The 15,308-nt window shown below is 35.1% G+C and overlaps 4 protein-coding genes across 9 annotated transcripts; 2 read left to right on the top strand and 2 right to left on the bottom strand.

Moving 5' to 3' along the window:
- Window positions 1-1,538: 1,538 nt before the first annotated feature.
- On the top strand, window positions 1,539-3,819 carry LOC110817026 (putative GPI-anchored protein At4g28100). Its single transcript, XM_022045416.2, has 2 exons — window positions 1,539-2,838; window positions 3,342-3,819. The coding sequence occupies exons 1-2, from the start codon at window positions 2,200-2,202 to the stop codon at window positions 3,690-3,692; spliced, it is 990 nt and encodes a 329-aa protein (XP_021901108.1). The 5' UTR covers window positions 1,539-2,199; the 3' UTR covers window positions 3,693-3,819.
- A 568-nt stretch (window positions 3,820-4,387) lies between these two features.
- LOC110817040 (equilibrative nucleotide transporter 3-like) lies at window positions 4,388-7,679 on the bottom strand. 6 transcript variants are annotated; one of them, XM_088221167.1, is made up of 10 exons: window positions 7,382-7,679; window positions 6,965-7,089; window positions 6,756-6,860; window positions 6,200-6,355; window positions 5,962-6,105; window positions 5,761-5,866; window positions 5,357-5,532; window positions 5,112-5,272; window positions 4,773-5,031; window positions 4,388-4,692 (listed from the first exon to the last, which is right to left on the bottom strand). In XM_088221167.1, exons 2-10 carry the CDS (start codon window positions 7,001-7,003, stop codon window positions 4,585-4,587), a joined length of 1,254 nt encoding a protein of 417 aa, XP_088077293.1. In that variant the 5' UTR covers window positions 7,004-7,089; window positions 7,382-7,679; the 3' UTR covers window positions 4,388-4,584. The 6 variants fall into 6 exon arrangements, with proteins under 6 accessions (XP_088077293.1, XP_021901127.1, XP_021901126.1 ...); XM_022045435.2 differs by having other exon boundaries at window positions 6,965-7,076; XM_022045434.2 differs by having other exon boundaries at window positions 6,965-7,027.
- A 2,120-nt stretch (window positions 7,680-9,799) lies between these two features.
- Window positions 9,800-11,535, top strand: LOC110816885 (tryptophan decarboxylase TDC2-like). Its single transcript, XM_022045232.2, has one exon. The coding sequence runs from the start codon at window positions 9,805-9,807 to the stop codon at window positions 11,323-11,325; it is 1,521 nt and encodes a 506-aa protein (XP_021900924.1). The 5' UTR covers window positions 9,800-9,804; the 3' UTR covers window positions 11,326-11,535.
- Window positions 11,536-12,098: 563 nt separating this feature from the next.
- On the bottom strand, window positions 12,099-14,604 carry PETC (photosynthetic electron transfer C). The gene is made up of 5 exons (XM_022045413.2): window positions 14,444-14,604; window positions 14,108-14,358; window positions 13,881-13,998; window positions 12,867-13,049; window positions 12,099-12,506 (listed from the first exon to the last, which is right to left on the bottom strand). Exons 1-5 carry the CDS (start codon window positions 14,474-14,476, stop codon window positions 12,405-12,407), a joined length of 687 nt encoding a protein of 228 aa, XP_021901105.1. The 5' UTR covers window positions 14,477-14,604; the 3' UTR covers window positions 12,099-12,404.
- Between the last annotated feature and the right edge of the window lie 704 nt (window positions 14,605-15,308).

Here is a 15,308-nt window from a genome sequence, read left to right as displayed (position 1 = left end):
TTTTTCCTAATTTAATTATTCTATTTATCTTAACTTAATCCACTGATTAATTACAATTCTAATTTTCTAATTTTCCCAATTCCCCATCTCAAAATAATTCAAATTCCAATAATATTTCAAACTCCAAGCTTTTACCCATGTCTTTTTCTTATTTAATTATTCTATTTAAGTAAAATCAACCATTTTTATTTCTCATTTTTTTCCCAATTCCCATCTCAAAAAATAATTCAAATTCCAATCATATATATATATATATATACACACACACACACACACAAATAGTGTATAGTTCCCACTCCCAAAATCTATAAGAGCTAGAAAAAAAGTGCCAAGTGTTTAGATTATATGATCAAATGGAGGCATAGGGAGATGGGATACACTAAGCTTTTCATAAAAGTAGACTTTTTTGGTCCAAATAATTCTTGCTTGATTGACGCTTTACCTTTTCTCTTTAAATTAATTAATTAATTAATTACTATTTTTCATTTCTTAACATCAAATTATGATCCACTTTTTTTATTTTAATTTTTTCAGTACGGGCAAAAAGGGTACATTCCAATCACTACTCTTCGTGTACTAAAATTAATTTTCTAATACAAAGATTAAAAAATTAAAAATTGAATTTTAAATTAACTTTACCCTTTAGAGTTTAATTATTTTTTCTTAATTATATAATTAGCCTTCATTAATCATTTAATTACATATGTAATTATTAACATGGTAGATATAATAATAATAATAATAATAAGATGGCATATTTTCAAATAGAGAAGACAGCCATAGCTTTGGACAATTCTCTCCTGTCTTTATACCAACGAACAGTAATACGGTGTCGTTTTGGGGGAGATCTTTTATTGTAAGCGCCTATTCCTTGTGAAATCAATATTTAATAAAAATGTATTTTTAAAAAAATATTATTTATGTTATCTTCAAAAGAAATGTGTGTTTTTTAATGGCTATATACATATACATATATATATATATATATATATATTAAGCAATGCAATGCTGCTTCGCTGTCACCGCCACCGATCAGCTTACAGAATAAATAAATTATAATTCCAATATTTGTAATTTAATATTATTTCCATTTAATTTATTTAGTATTTTTAACATTCAACATTATAATTTATTTTAAAAAATTTAAATTTATAAAAAAATATTTTTTCAGTTTTTAAAATAAGGTTTTTATATAAAGTAATAAAAAATAATTATATATATATATAGATACATGGACGATTTATTTACACACGTACATAAGATGATGAGGAGGAGGCAGGTGCATATTCATGTCGAGAGCATATTATAACATAACATTAGGGAGAATGAAAAGGAAAAAGACACCACAAGCTGACAAGTGCCAAATACTACTGTCACACCCCACATATATCTCTTTTCATCCTAGCTTTACGTCCATATATACATACACACACACACACACACACACACACATATATATATACACATACATACATACATACATACATACATACATGTATATAATATACCCATGTAAAAAGTTACGATAAATAAATGAATTATTGGTTTGTTTCGTGAACTTGGAGCGTCTGAGCTGGTTTCTTCTCTCTCTTTCTCTCTGTCTATCGGTATATGAGTGTATGTACGTATATGTACACTCGCATCCCATCGACATCGAGAGAGAGATTTCTCCCTTTTTCATGTGGATGCTCAACCTGTAATCCCTCCCTCATCTCTTTTTCTTCCCTCTTCACAAGCAATAGACTTTCTTCTTTTTTACTACACAAACCCAGAAACTTTGCTTCAGCACCTTTTACTTGCATATTTATATACATATAGGTATATATTAAGCCCATTTCATCTCCTCCTCCTCACCCTGTTTTTGGTTTCTTCTTCTGGTTGATACTCAGAGCTGAAGAAAGGTTTCTGCTTTTGCTGTTAAATTCCTATGAATATCTCCTGAATCTGTGTTCTTCTTTAAAGTTTTCTCTTTATACAATTATGCACTAGAAAAGCACCTTCAAAAAGTTCCTTTTTTTTTTATTTGAAAAAAAAAAGGTCTTTTTCTTTACCAACTCTCTCTCTCATTTCCCACTTATCTTCTCCACTTTTCAATTCTACCCATCTGATTTTTTTTTCTTCATCAAAATCAAAAGGGGAATACCTACTGATTTTCATTATACAGAAAAGCTAAAACCCACTTATTCTTTCACAGAAATCATGCAACAGTTCACCTTCGTTTCCACATTAACAGCTGCCTTCATGTTATCTTTCATGGTATCTGAAACCCTCGCGGGTTTTCTGACCGATCCAGTTTCCGCTCACGACCAGCCGCTCAAACCCGGAGAGTACTCCTCAAACACGGTGCCGGCCTTCCCTGTTCAAACCCAAGCACAAAGTTGCCGACTTGACCTCTCGGCCGAGCTATTCGGCGGGGTCAACGAGGCCTGCGGGAGAAACCTTGACCGAAGCCGATGCTGTCCGGTTCTAGCAGCGTGGCTCTTCGCGGCACATGCGCGGTCAGCTCTTCAAGTTCCGGCTCCGGCTCCTGCGCCGGCGGAAGCTGAACCTGACCTTCCGATGATGCCTGACGATTCGCAGAAGTGCGTGAACTCAATGCAGAGCGCTTTGCTGAGCAAGAACGTGAAGATTCCACAGCCGAATGCGAGCTGTGATGCTATTCTATGCTTCTGTGGGATTCGGCTTCATCAGATCAGCTCGCTCAGCTGCCCCGCCGCCTTCAACTTGTCGTCGGGTTTCCAGAACGCCACACCGACGGCGGCCGTAAAGAATCTGGAGAGAAATTGTAGAAACTCTTCTTATGCTGGGTGTACCAAATGCCTTGGAGCTCTCCAAAAGGTCAGCTCTTTTTTAATTTTCTTCTTCCCAAAATCTTATCTTGAAACTCTTTATAGAATGCATGCATTCTCTTCTCCATTATTCACTTTTTCATTTGAGTCTTTTGTTAATAATTCAATCATCATTATCAACAAGATGCATTTTTTTATTTGATTAATGGAAAAATTAAAGAAAACATTATAGGGGTATTAACTCTCTGAAATTTTTATGCGGCAAAATGCATTTTTTATGTATTTTAAATGGTAAAGATTTAAACTTTACAAATCACAATTAGTTGCTTCAATTACACTTAACAACACTAATCATTATAATTAATGGGTTTTCATTGGGTATACTAAATCACATGATTAGTAAAGTAAAGGGGTCTCTTCCTAACTCCTGCAATTTCATGAAACAAACCCAAAATGTCATTCTGGTCGAGCCAAGAAAACGACATGATCCTATTCTCATTGGGTCGCGTATAGAATTACTAAAATACCCTTATGAATTCCTTGTAATTACAGCTAAAACGAGGCCACAAGAACGGGACGGCGGAGGACCGGCCAACGACCGATAGAGCGAGTAAAATGTTCGACAGAGATTGCCAGCTGATGGGGCTGACATGGTTACTGGCTCGTAACAAAACGGCATACATTCCCACCGTTTCGGCGGTTTTACGAGCCATAATGTACAGTGCGCACCCTCCACACGAGTCGAAGTGCAGCCCGGATCAGGAGAACATGCCGTTGGCCGTTGACTCTCTACAGTTCGAGAATAGTCAATCATCTTCTTCCTCGCTGGTTCCTGTTGTTGAAAGCACGATTTTGCCCCTAATCATTTGGGTCTGGTTGTCCTTGTGTAGTAAGTATATGTGACTGTGATACCTCAAGCTTCACGTGAAGCTAGAAGACAAACGGGCTGTTGGGGATATTTTTGTCTTTTTGCCCTCTCTGTAAATTGAAAATTTCCAGCTCGTTGTGAATTTTAATTTTGCCTTTTTCAGTCGCCAGGCTTTTTTACTTTCTTTTACAGAGTAGTGGGAGCAGCTTAGTTTCCCATTTCTATTAAAATATAAAATTTAACTTAGTTTCATCAGTGTAATTCTAATATTACCAAGGGTAGAACAAGCTTTCAAGAATCTTGATGTGGGTAGAAGACGAGAGTGATTTTGAGGGAGGCAGTCAAAACTTTTTAACTTGGGTTTTGTTACTACTAATGTTTTGTTCGAGAGTGTGAATCCCGAGGACTGAGTATGTTTGTCGCTTGGTAAATGAATAAATATATATATATATATATGGAGATGAAAATTTGCTTCGATTAGGTTAATTAATTAATAATTAACAAGCGATTAAGGACGGCTTTCACATGTTCAAGGGAGAGAATCGCGGTTGAATGTTTGTCTTTGTGCAGCTTCTCCCTTTTCTATGGATTCAATGTATTGATTTACTTCTCTACTGTACAGCATAACAGAGATATATATATATATAGGTGTATATATTGAAGTAAAATATGTAAAATATAGATGCAGAACTGAAACCAAGTCAATGGCGCTTATGGACTAATGACAAGCTTAAAGAAAATCCATCTGCAATCCATTTTCTGCAAGATCTTCGGTAGTTCATATCACTTCAATGGAAGGACATTATTTCCCAGAAAACAATGCGTATCTTAATTGTATAAAAAAATGTTGTATATAAATCAAATCCAGAGAATTGTATGTAGAAATGCTGTACGTATAACTTGAATTCAGCTTTCTTGAATCAAACTTCACCAACCTTTACCAATGAGCCATAACCAATCAAGTGTAACCCCTGAAAAAAGTCCTCCAAGAAGGAACAACACCAGTAAATTCCCCAATGCATTTTGCTCTGGTCCCTGCAAAATATGAATGTACATTATCAGTTTTCTTGAGCACAACTAACTCCTCGATTTAGCTCATTGTGTAATGAACAAACCTTATAGCCCTTTGGTGCTGAAGTAAGAACACATACGGTAAGGTAACCGTTAGTTAAACCCAAGAAGGATGTTAGTAGAATCATCCAGCCCTGATCACCATATTTTGCTGTGAAATAGAATGCCGGGACCAGGAGAAAACGAGAAAGAATTACCGCCATGAGACCTTTTCGTGACTCCAACTTCAAGAATTTCAGTAGTGGAATGTATCTCCCAATAAGATCCCACACATTATACATTGCTATTAAAACAAGTGCGTACCTGTAATATATTGAATAGTTATAGAGTACTATTATGCATCAATACAGAGTTTATATCTAATTTTATACATGAAAACATACCATGTACCTAAGCTATGCTTCCCAGTATCTTCTGATAGAAATCCGGGTAAAATAGACAATGTCAATGCATATATCAGGAATATATCCAGTGCATAATCGATATTCTGAAACAGTAACTCTTTGTTACTGAGGCGTTCGGGTTCTTGTGGATCTTCATCATCCTACATAAAAGATATCAACTTAAATACCGAATCAGAAATCAGAAAAAATATTCTGGTATTCAGTACAAGATAAAAGGATCGAACCACTTCCCCAGGCAAACTTTGGATGCCACCAGCAGCAAGGTCAGCTGCAACAGTTTTTGATCCTTCTGAGGCAGCTTTTGCTCGATAAAACTTCACAACAGGTAGCTTGGGAAAGGCATATGCATAAAGAAGAACGCAAAGAAGCTCGAAGAACGAAGATATAGCAAAGAATAAGACTGAAATGACCCCAAAAAAACTACTTTTACCAACCAAATTAACCCAAGAATAAAAGAATCTGACATGTTAATCTGTAAACCAAAGAAATAAATAACCAGGGACTGAAATAGTACACATTTCATCAATACCAGAAGCCTTTTCATTAGCAATAAGCCAAATACTATAGATGCTATTAACAAATTAGTATCAGTTATCTCTCCCTTAGATGAAGGAAATTATCAACTTACTGGCTCCCTTACGAAGCCCATTTTTAGTATGCTCAAATGCAGCTTTTGTGATTAACCTTAACATAGAGGTTAACACTCCTGATGCGGCCGAACCAGCAAGAAAGGACTAGAGAAAACACAACGAGAAAGAACAGAAAGAGCAGATAAGCCGAATATGAAAAACAGAGAAATCAATTCATAATGCCAACTACAAACTCTCACTTGAACAAACTCTGGCCTCATTAAGGAGAGGTCTCCAACCATTCCACCCTGCACATGAGCATCTGCAACTCCAAAAGCACCGCTAATCACACAAATTCCAATAAAAGTTCCTAGTCCTCCTTTCCCGGATGTAGCTAGATCCAACTGAACCAGAACAAATTATAAAAGAGAAGTGAATTATAAATATAATAGCAAGATACTGAAACTTGTTAATGAAAAAATATCCAGAAAACCTCACAATTAAAACCAGGAGAGAACTTATGAAGAACAAGATATAACCAAACAGATTACGCTGTCTAGTATTGATTTTTGCCTCATTGTATGTTAGAACTGCAAGTGTTATGAATGCGAATGGTTGATATACAAGAGTAAGAACCCTTGATGGGTGGTATTGCTGCAAAAGGAGAAAGAAAATAAAGTTAAATGATTCGTAGCAATAAGGACTATTGCCCCAACAAAGTGCTAGAACACTCTTTCAATTGTTAGGTTTATGCACTCAATACAAGAAACTAAGACCTAATCCTCGTTATTTAAATATATTCATATTATTTTGAGTATGATAATCAATTTGACTCGAGTCAAATCCTATCTTTTGAATTACGATGTTAATTGTAAATTTTGTATATGCTCTAAGTAATTGAATGGTAAGGAAATTGGCATTGATTTGAGTAGAACGATTCATAAATGCTGCCAAAAGTCAAAAGTGTTTCTGTAAGCCTGGAAATCATCAAGGGCTAAGGCTAGAAAATCATTCTAAAAAGAGAAGAATGTATAAGCTTAAAGAAGAAAATTACAGGGAACAAGTAAACATAGTAATCTTGTATTGTGAGCATACTGTTCCACGAGAAAAGGCAGCCATTTCCAAGAAGCCAACAGACAACTATTGCAGTATATTTTCCCTAAAATAACACCAAAATTAGACGTTAAGAACTGTTACAAACATAATTTTCCCTGCCAAAATTTTCTTGCCAAACAAACGAATCAAAACTTTAAATGACAAAACCTCAAGTTTAGCTGGAGCTGCCCGAAAGGAAATCATCATTACTCCCTCTAAAAACACCTCCTCCTGCAAATGGTTTCAGATTATTCACTCGAAACCTTCGAGTACACCAATGCTGAAAAGGGTTCCTCGAATAAAATTAAAGAAAGATTTTTCAGCAATAATTTTAGCAACTAAAAACTGGGAATCCTTTAGAATCTTATAACAACTAGGAGTATAGGATTTATATATACTACAAGAAAAAGCTTTTACTAATCCTAATACCAGAAACCCATTACTTTATTTCAATCTCATTTTCAATTACTTTATGCTGCATGTTCTGCACGTGAGGGTAAAGATCATCTCAAATACAAAAAGGGTACGCACAAATCATTAATAGAAATAAATATAATATTTTGACCACAGCTGATAATGACTCACCGACGAAAAATTTATGGCTGGAAAGAACAAAGAGTAGCTTGTCGGGCACAAAAGTTGTTCTTCTTTTCAGGCACAGTTAGAGAGTTCGTAAAATTTTCTCTTCGTTAAAATTTGAAGATCATCAGGAACGTTTTGCGAAACTATTCGAACTCGCAAACGCAGATCAAACTCCTCGGCCCACGAAGAATTTGGAAAGCATGGGAGTGAGAAATATACGGAACTGTTTCTCTTTGCATTATACGAATCTGCAGGATAAAATGGAAGAGGATCATCTGCACCATACTGGCTAAAAATTTTCATTTTATGAGCTTCAATTACTTATTTCACTTCATTTTTTTACTATATTTAAAATAAACTATTAAATTAATTTTTAAAATTTTACTGTAAAATTTTTTAATATTTTTATTGTAATTTAATCCATCGTATCTTCTCGTTTTAGAAAAAAAAAAAAAACATTTAATTAATTTTTATTTTCTAACTATAAAAATTAAATAATTAAATAATATTTATATAAAATTTTAAATAATTAATTAAATTAACATATTAATAATATTATTAAATTTATTGATATTAATTTATTAATTTAATTAATTAATTAAAATTATTTTAAAAAAATATCTAAATATTGCTTAATTATTTCAATTTTTTAAAAAAAATATCAAAATAATCATACATCTAAAATAAATTAAAAAATTAAAAATCAGATCATAATAAAAAAATTAAAAATGAAATTATAATAAATATTAAAGGCTAAAATTACTATATTTTATCTTATCACTTTTAAACAATGGTAATGATAAGTATAGGCAAAAGGTACTACCAAAAATAGGCAAATCTTGTGGGGCACACAATGCAAAATTACCATTTTACCCTCAAAAATTTAGAGTAAATTACTATTATACCCTCAAAAAATTTGTTTTTGGGAAAATAATGCAAGATTGGGCCTACATTTTTTGAAAAGTTTGAAGCCCACATCTTGTTAATAAGCTTAAAAATACCAGCCGAAGTGGTGTAGTTGAGCGTACAAATAGGTCAATTATCTGACTCCTACGACGAACCACCCTTTTGTTAGGATCCTACAACTTTGACGTGTAATTCATTAGAACCTTAATTTAGTAAAAATATTGAAGTAGAATAATTTTTTGGTAATTATGATAATTTTAAGAGATTGTGATAAAAAATGAATTCAGAAGAAACGAGAGGAGTTCTAGAACGAGAGAAGAGGGGAAGTCGTGAAGAGAGAAGAAGAGAGTTTGTGAGAGAGAGAGAGAGAGAATGGAGATTTTAGAGAAAAAAAGAATGTTTTAGAAAGAGAGAGAGACTCTTAAAAAGAGAAGAGAGAGAGGCTATTAGAGAGAGAAAGAGTGAAATATATAGAGAGAGAGAAGAGAAAAGAGAAAAATAAAAAAATATATATGATATTTTATTTTAAAAGTTACATATTTTAAGTTTAATTTACAACTAATATTTATAAACATGAAGAAGTATATGAAATTCTTATTATCCATTACAAATATTCGGATAAATAAAAATGCTTATCAATCATTTCAACTCTATCGGTATATAACTTACCAACTATTACGATTGTTGAATTTTCGAACACTTTTTAACTTTTATGTCGATTAATTTATCTTTTTAAATCATAACAAGTATCAAAATTTTAAAATTAATTTAATAATTTATTTTGTTATTTAGAATGGATAATTTGGTATTTAAACTTTTATAGAATTCAACAAATAATATGTATATATATATATATATATATAGATTTGTGCTTATGAATTAAAAAGAAAATTGGAAAAATGAGGTTGATACAATGGTTGGATCCAATCTCCCTTGAATCTTTTTGTGTCCCATTAGAAATTTCATGACTTGACCCCATCCACCACTCCCCTCTTTTTGTGCAGACATTCAAAGTCAACACTCACCGCTTGGACCACCTGCAATTTTAATGATATTACAATTTTATCCACCCTGATATCATTATTCACCTACTCTAAATAAAAAAAAAATAAAAAAAAAAAGTATACAAAAAATCAAAACTCATTAATGATCTAATAATTACGCAATATACGGAAAACAAAAAGAAATGTATGTATGTATATATTATATATACACACTTCATATAATATTTCACCACTGCCGAGCGAAACTGATTAGCCACTAGTCTATCTCTGTGTCTATCTCTAACTTCATCTTGTCAAATATATTACAGGTAATCCGCCTCCAAGTTTATCTCTAACTCCAACCTGCCAAATGCATTTATTAATGGAGTCTTGTTTCTTTACCAGCTCTTCTCCCTATATATACATCCCCTTCCTCACTTCCACAACTCATTCCCTGCACAACCTTGGTGTTTATACATTTATATAGTACATTATGCATTGATTATTTATATACATTTAAGAAAAACAATAACTGATATGGGTAGCATCGATTCTTTCGGTAACAATTCTCACCATTTTAATCCATTAGATCCCGAAGAATTTCGAAACCAAGCACACCAAATGGTGGACTTCATCGCCGATTATTACCAAAAAATCGAAACCCACCCAGTTCTCACCCAAGTTCAACCCGGCTATCTCCGCACCGCCCAACCCGAAAACGCACCGTATAAACCCGAACCCTTCGATTCCATCCTCAAAGACGTTCATAACCAGATAATTCCAGGCATGACTCATTGGTTAAGCCCCAACTTCTTCGCATTCTTCCCAGCCACCGTAAGCACCGCTTCTTTCCTCGGCGAAATGCTCTGCACCTGCTTCAATTCCGTGGGTTTCAACTGGCTCGCCTCACCGGCGGCGACAGAGCTGGAGATGCTCGTCATGGACTGGTTAGCCAGCATGCTCAAGCTTCCCAACTCATTCATGTTTTCCAGCACCGGCGGCGGCGTCATTCAAAATACTACAAGCGACGCCGTTTTGGTCACTCTCGTCGCCGCCAGGGAACGGACGATTCATAAACTCGGCCCTGGTGGTCACCTGCATAAACTCGTCGCCTACGCGTCTGATCAAACTCACTCTACGTTCACCAAAGCATGCAAAATCGCCGGTTTACACACGTGTAATATAAGACTAATTCCCACGTGTTTTGATTCAGCTTTCGCTTTATCTCCTGTTTTGTTCCGTACGGTGGTCGAGGCTGACGTGGCCGCCGGGTTGGTCCCACTTTATCTTTGTTTGACCGTCGGGACGACGTCAACTACCGCTGTTGATCCTGTACAGCCGCTGGCTGACGTGGCAAACGCTTACGGCGTTTGGGTACACGTGGACGCCGCATACAGTGGCAGTGCATGTATCTGTCCCGAGTTTAGGCATTACTTGGACGGAGTGGAACGAGTTGACTCACTGAGTTTGAGTCCACATAAATGGCTTCTCAGTTACCTGGACTGCTGTTGTTTATGGGTGAAGAACTCAAACTCTGTGGTGAAAGCATTGAGTACAAACCCAGAATACTTGAGAAACAAACCGAGCGAGTCAAACTCAGTGGTGGATTACAAGGACTGGCAGGTGGGTACTGGTCGAAGATTCAAGTCACTCCGTTTATGGTTCGTGTTTCGAATGTACGGAGTGGCGAACCTGCAGAGCCACATAAGGTCGGACGTACGGATGGCGAAGATGTTCGAAGGGCTGGTGAGATCAGACGGGAGGTTCGAGATAGTGGTGCCGAGGAGGTTTGCATTGGTGTGTTTCAGGTTGAAGAAGACTGGGTCGGGTCAGAGGACGGATGGGTTAAACAGGAAATTATTGGATCGGGTAAACGGAACGGGTCGGATATATATGACCCATACCGTCGTTGGTGGGATTTTCGTGTTGAGATTTGCAGTGGGGGCGACGTTAACGCAGGAATGCCACGTAGTGGAGGCGTGGCAGCTGATCAGGGAGGCAGCTGATGAGGTACTTAAAATGGAAGTTGGTGGGTGCGGTGATGGATTACGGGTTTGACCGGCCGGCGGCTTCTCTGTTCTGTTTAGTCATTTACTAGCTCGTACTAGGGTTTATTAATAATGGGTTAGATATCCATGTGCATCGTTTCCATCTTGTAAAAACAGGCACTTGTTTTTTTCTTTCTTTTCCTATGATTAGAAACAAAAAATACCATTGTAATGATCTATACGTTTAATACTTAAGAATGGAAGGAATGAATTATATTTAGTTTTTTAAAGTAAAAATATATACGATACATACAAATCCATTACATCATAATGAGTACATACGAAAATATAAGCATGATTAGAACTTATAACTTTCATAAGAAAGAGGCATTTCAATTATTTAACTAATCTTTCAGAAACATACAATCCAATTTAGATCTACAACTTTCGCAGAAAAAAAGATATTATAACCATTTAACTATAACCTTTCAGAAACATACAATCCGATCCGAATCTACAAGTACCGTAGAAAAAGAGACGTTCCAACAATTTAACTCAAAATTTTTGAAAATATAATATCCATCTCGATTTACAGAGAAAAAGACGTTTCAACCATTCAACTAAAAATTTTGTTAGCAGGAATTATATATTTTTCTTTGAATCCACACTCCCCACACACATCCATCCAAGGAGCCCTCCATCAACAGTCTCTCCTGGATCTGGCTATCCCTTGTCTGATCTCTTTGTTAATTAGGACAACCATAGTATGGCTTTGAGGCAAATATATAATGAATGAAGAAAAAGGTCTATGCACTCAGGATATGTTTTGTTGAAAAGGGTATATAATTAATTAATTGATCTACAAATGATCATATATTTATATTAATTAACACAGAGATTAAACAAGGGAAACAGAGGGATTGGAGGAGAGCCGGTATAGCTTGTTTATGAATAATAGATGTCATTTCATCTATAAGATACAAAGAATTAACAAGTAACCATAGAGGATTGAAGATGAAACAGCAAACCAGTGGGGAGGCATACCTAAAAGTACAATCAGGTGTTCTACAAAGGATTTTGCAGTGTTGCATAACCCAAACCACCTCTTTACATATCTTCAACTCTTGACAAGATTAGCCAACAAGAGACTTAAGCCCACCATGGATCTTCTCCAGTTCTGAAATCAGTTTCTACCCACGGAACAAAAACTACCTTCCCATCATCCACGTCTGCGTGAGCCAATGCTAAGGACTGGTTGCACAAGATAAAGAGAAATGTTTGGTTAATGATTTGATTGGTGATGTTAATGTATAAGTAATAGATTGATTAGTTTCCTATTAGCTTCGGTTTTTAAATAATTGCTTCAATCTCATGCTAATATACAAAAGCAGATTATGTATTTTCATTCATTTGAATCAATTTGAGGGATAAGAACAAAACCAAAGATTTTATTTAAACTCGATACGTCTATGTGCACAGTAAAAAGTATGTACGAGCAAATAAAAAGGTCTAATTCTTGAGTTAGAATTGAGAAAAATTCAAATTCTATTATTTCTAACCAACAGAGACTAAAATAATCCAAAAGGAAAAGCAATATTAGTGTTGAATTACCAGAGGTGCAGGTCCTCTTACAACTCTTCCTTGATCATTGTATTGGGATCCATGGCAGGGGCAGATGAATTTGTTCTCTGCTTGATTCCATGGCACCACACATCCAAGATGAGTGCAGACTGCATTTATTCCGTATGTTGCAAGAGTTCTGTCCTTCTCCACAACTAGGTAGGTTGGATCTCCCTGAAATTTCAATACATATATTCAACAATCAATGCACCATCCTTAATGTAATCTTCATTTTCTTTTCCAATCAGACTAAGATTTTAGAACATAATCATTAGATCAATTAAACCTTTCTTCTACGTAAGTTTGAAATTTCAACATCACATTGACAGATAAATCTTTGGAGAAAAAGAAAGAATCTTGAAACAGAATAGGGTGAGAACTGAGACTCAGTCAAGTCATCAACTGGTCATAACATATGAGGCATATGTAATTGGTGGTATCCAACTTAGTAATATGAAGGTAAGGGTTAGAAAAAAAATTAAGAGATAGAGTATCTCTAGGAAATACTTTGTTGAAAATGGGAGAAAGAATGATGAGATACTGATAGAAAGACTAAATTTTTAATTTGTAGTTGTCAATATAAATCTTTGAGCACATGGACATATATAAACACTAACACGATTCTTAAAATTTCAAATCCATGAAGTATAATTAAGTCTAATTCACGAATTATAATTAAGTTTAATACATAACCACTTTGGAAAACTCAGAAGACACATATCAATTATCATATTTATAACTTACAGTTAACTTTAACTCTCCAGTAAAACAAAGAATTTAGACATGTCCAAATTTGCAGATCATTATTTTCAACAGTAAGATTGTAAGAGTTGTGGGTTATGGAGGTATAAACTATACATATCCAACAAAATCTTGTGAAAGTAAAAGATTATCCAAATTACAATTCCAACAAGTTCATACGGCTTTAAGAAATCTAAAGTAGCTCTTGGAATTTGAATATAGATTGGTTTGTGGAGAACATTTTGCAATAATATAGAGAGATACCTTGAGTCCTTGTGTGAGGGTACGATCTCCAGGACCATGATTCTTGAGCCACTCGGCTGCAAGGACATCATTTCCCAGCGCATCCTTTGCAATAGTACCACCACCAGCACCTCCGCCACTGCATCACACCAATAAGAACAAATTAACCCAGAGATTCCTATTTGATTGTTAATTAATTTTCGTATTAGTAAAAGAAAATCAGATAGTAAAGGGAAAAAGGAAGTTACCCAGGAGGGGCAAAGAAAGTGGCATAGGGAACCAACATGAAGCCAGTGGGAAGAGAAATAGCACCCAAAAGAAGCAGGTTCATAAGCTGCCTCTTACCCATGTCAGGTACCCGATCATCGGCAGGGATGCTGGTTGCCTGGCAACTAATTCTCATCCCACCTCTATCCCTCCGTTTCCCCATCTGGGTCCTTGCTGGTTTCAGCAAAATCCCATGTGATGAGCAGAAAATCCCACTCTTGCTCGAGCATAGCTACCCAAAAACACAAAATTCAGTACAAGAAAGTTTTCATTTGTCAATTGGAAGAGTTAGTGAGGTGGGTTTTGTGAGGTCTTACCTGGGTTGCAGGTGAGAGAGTGGAGGAGGCCATGGTGTTGAGGATAATTGAATGTGGGGAGACGAATGGTTACTGGTTAAAAGTATGGAGAGAACCAGGTTCAGGAGTGAAGGAGCAGATAAGGCAAATTTCCATGATAGCTTCGTGGATTGTAGCCACAAGTTTTTAGATGATTCTGGTTCTTCTGCATCTCATCTCAACTCTATGGGCCTTAATAATATATAGCCCACTTCGCCTTCCATGTCAGATTTTTGCATGACCAAACCAAAACACAGTAGTTTATTAGTCAAAGACTTTGAATATCAATAAAAATATAATACTCTGAAACTTATGCGAATGTATTATGTAGTAATAGTAATCGGTCTATAATATTTAATTTAATAAAATCGAATATTTAACTCGCTAAGTTTTTATAGTGCTACAATAATCAAAGTTTGGTTAAATCTCGGCTAATCTATTAAATTTCTGAACATAATGATATTTTATGACGATTAGATTCTCTTAATAAGAATAGTTATAATAACTTAAGTCTTTATATAATCTTAACAATGACATCTTTTTTATGACATTAAAGGGTTTTCTCTTATACTATAGATGTTCATATAATACTATAAATACCTAAAACCAAGGAGGAGGAGATTTTATGTAAAGACTCTCTAAAACAATCAAATATATGGATGGCATTACTATATAAAATATATATATCTATATATAAGGGTCCAGCCCAAAGCAGTTGAAGAAGTGCTTGAGGTCCAAAGTCAATCAACTATATGGATAGAAGAGAAAACCAGCCCCGTAAACAAAAGGCCAATTCAAAAAGTGAATAAAATTAAAGAGCAATAAGGAAATTGAATAACTTGATTCA

This window comes from Carica papaya, chromosome 5, assembly GCF_054855325.1.
Source record: "Carica papaya isolate Zhongbai chromosome 5, ASM5485532v1, whole genome shotgun sequence".
NCBI lineage: Eukaryota > Viridiplantae > Streptophyta > Magnoliopsida > Brassicales > Caricaceae > Carica > Carica papaya.
The sequence above is the reverse complement of the archived record's forward strand: the minus strand, read 5'-3'. Positions and strand labels throughout refer to the sequence as shown.

What these genes read in the sequence shown, in the direction of transcription:
- PETC (XM_022045413.2), bottom strand. Translation starts at nt 14,476, where the DNA reads ATGGCCTCCTCCACTCTCTCACCTGCAACCCAG. An exon ending in CCCTCACACAAGGACTCAAG is followed by an intron (nt 13,050 to 13,880) that starts GTATCTCTCTAT and finishes TTGAAATTTCAG; the next exon opens with GGAGATCCAACCTACCTAGT. An exon ending in TAAGAGGACCTGCACCTCTG is followed by an intron (nt 12,507 to 12,866) that starts GTAATTCAACAC and finishes TTGTGCAACCAG; the next exon opens with TCCTTAGCATTGGCTCACGC.
- LOC110817026 (XM_022045416.2), top strand. Translation starts at nt 2,200, where the DNA reads ATGCAACAGTTCACCTTCGTTTCCACATTAACAGCTGCCTTCATGTTA. An exon ending in GCCTTGGAGCTCTCCAAAAG is followed by an intron (nt 2,839 to 3,341) that starts GTCAGCTCTTTT and finishes TTGTAATTACAG; the next exon opens with CTAAAACGAGGCCACAAGAA.
- LOC110816885 (XM_022045232.2), top strand. Translation starts at nt 9,805, where the DNA reads ATGGGTAGCATCGATTCTTTCGGTAACAATTCTCACCATTTTAATCCA.
- LOC110817040 (XM_088221167.1), bottom strand. Translation starts at nt 7,003, where the DNA reads ATGATGATTTCCTTTCGGGCAGCTCCAGCTAAACTTGAG. An exon ending in TGAGGCCAGAGTTTGTTCAA is followed by an intron (nt 5,867 to 5,961) that starts GTGAGAGTTTGT and finishes TGTTTTCTCTAG; the next exon opens with TCCTTTCTTGCTGGTTCGGC. An exon ending in AAAGTTTGCCTGGGGAAGTG is followed by an intron (nt 5,273 to 5,356) that starts GTTCGATCCTTT and finishes TCTTTTATGTAG; the next exon opens with GATGATGAAGATCCACAAGA.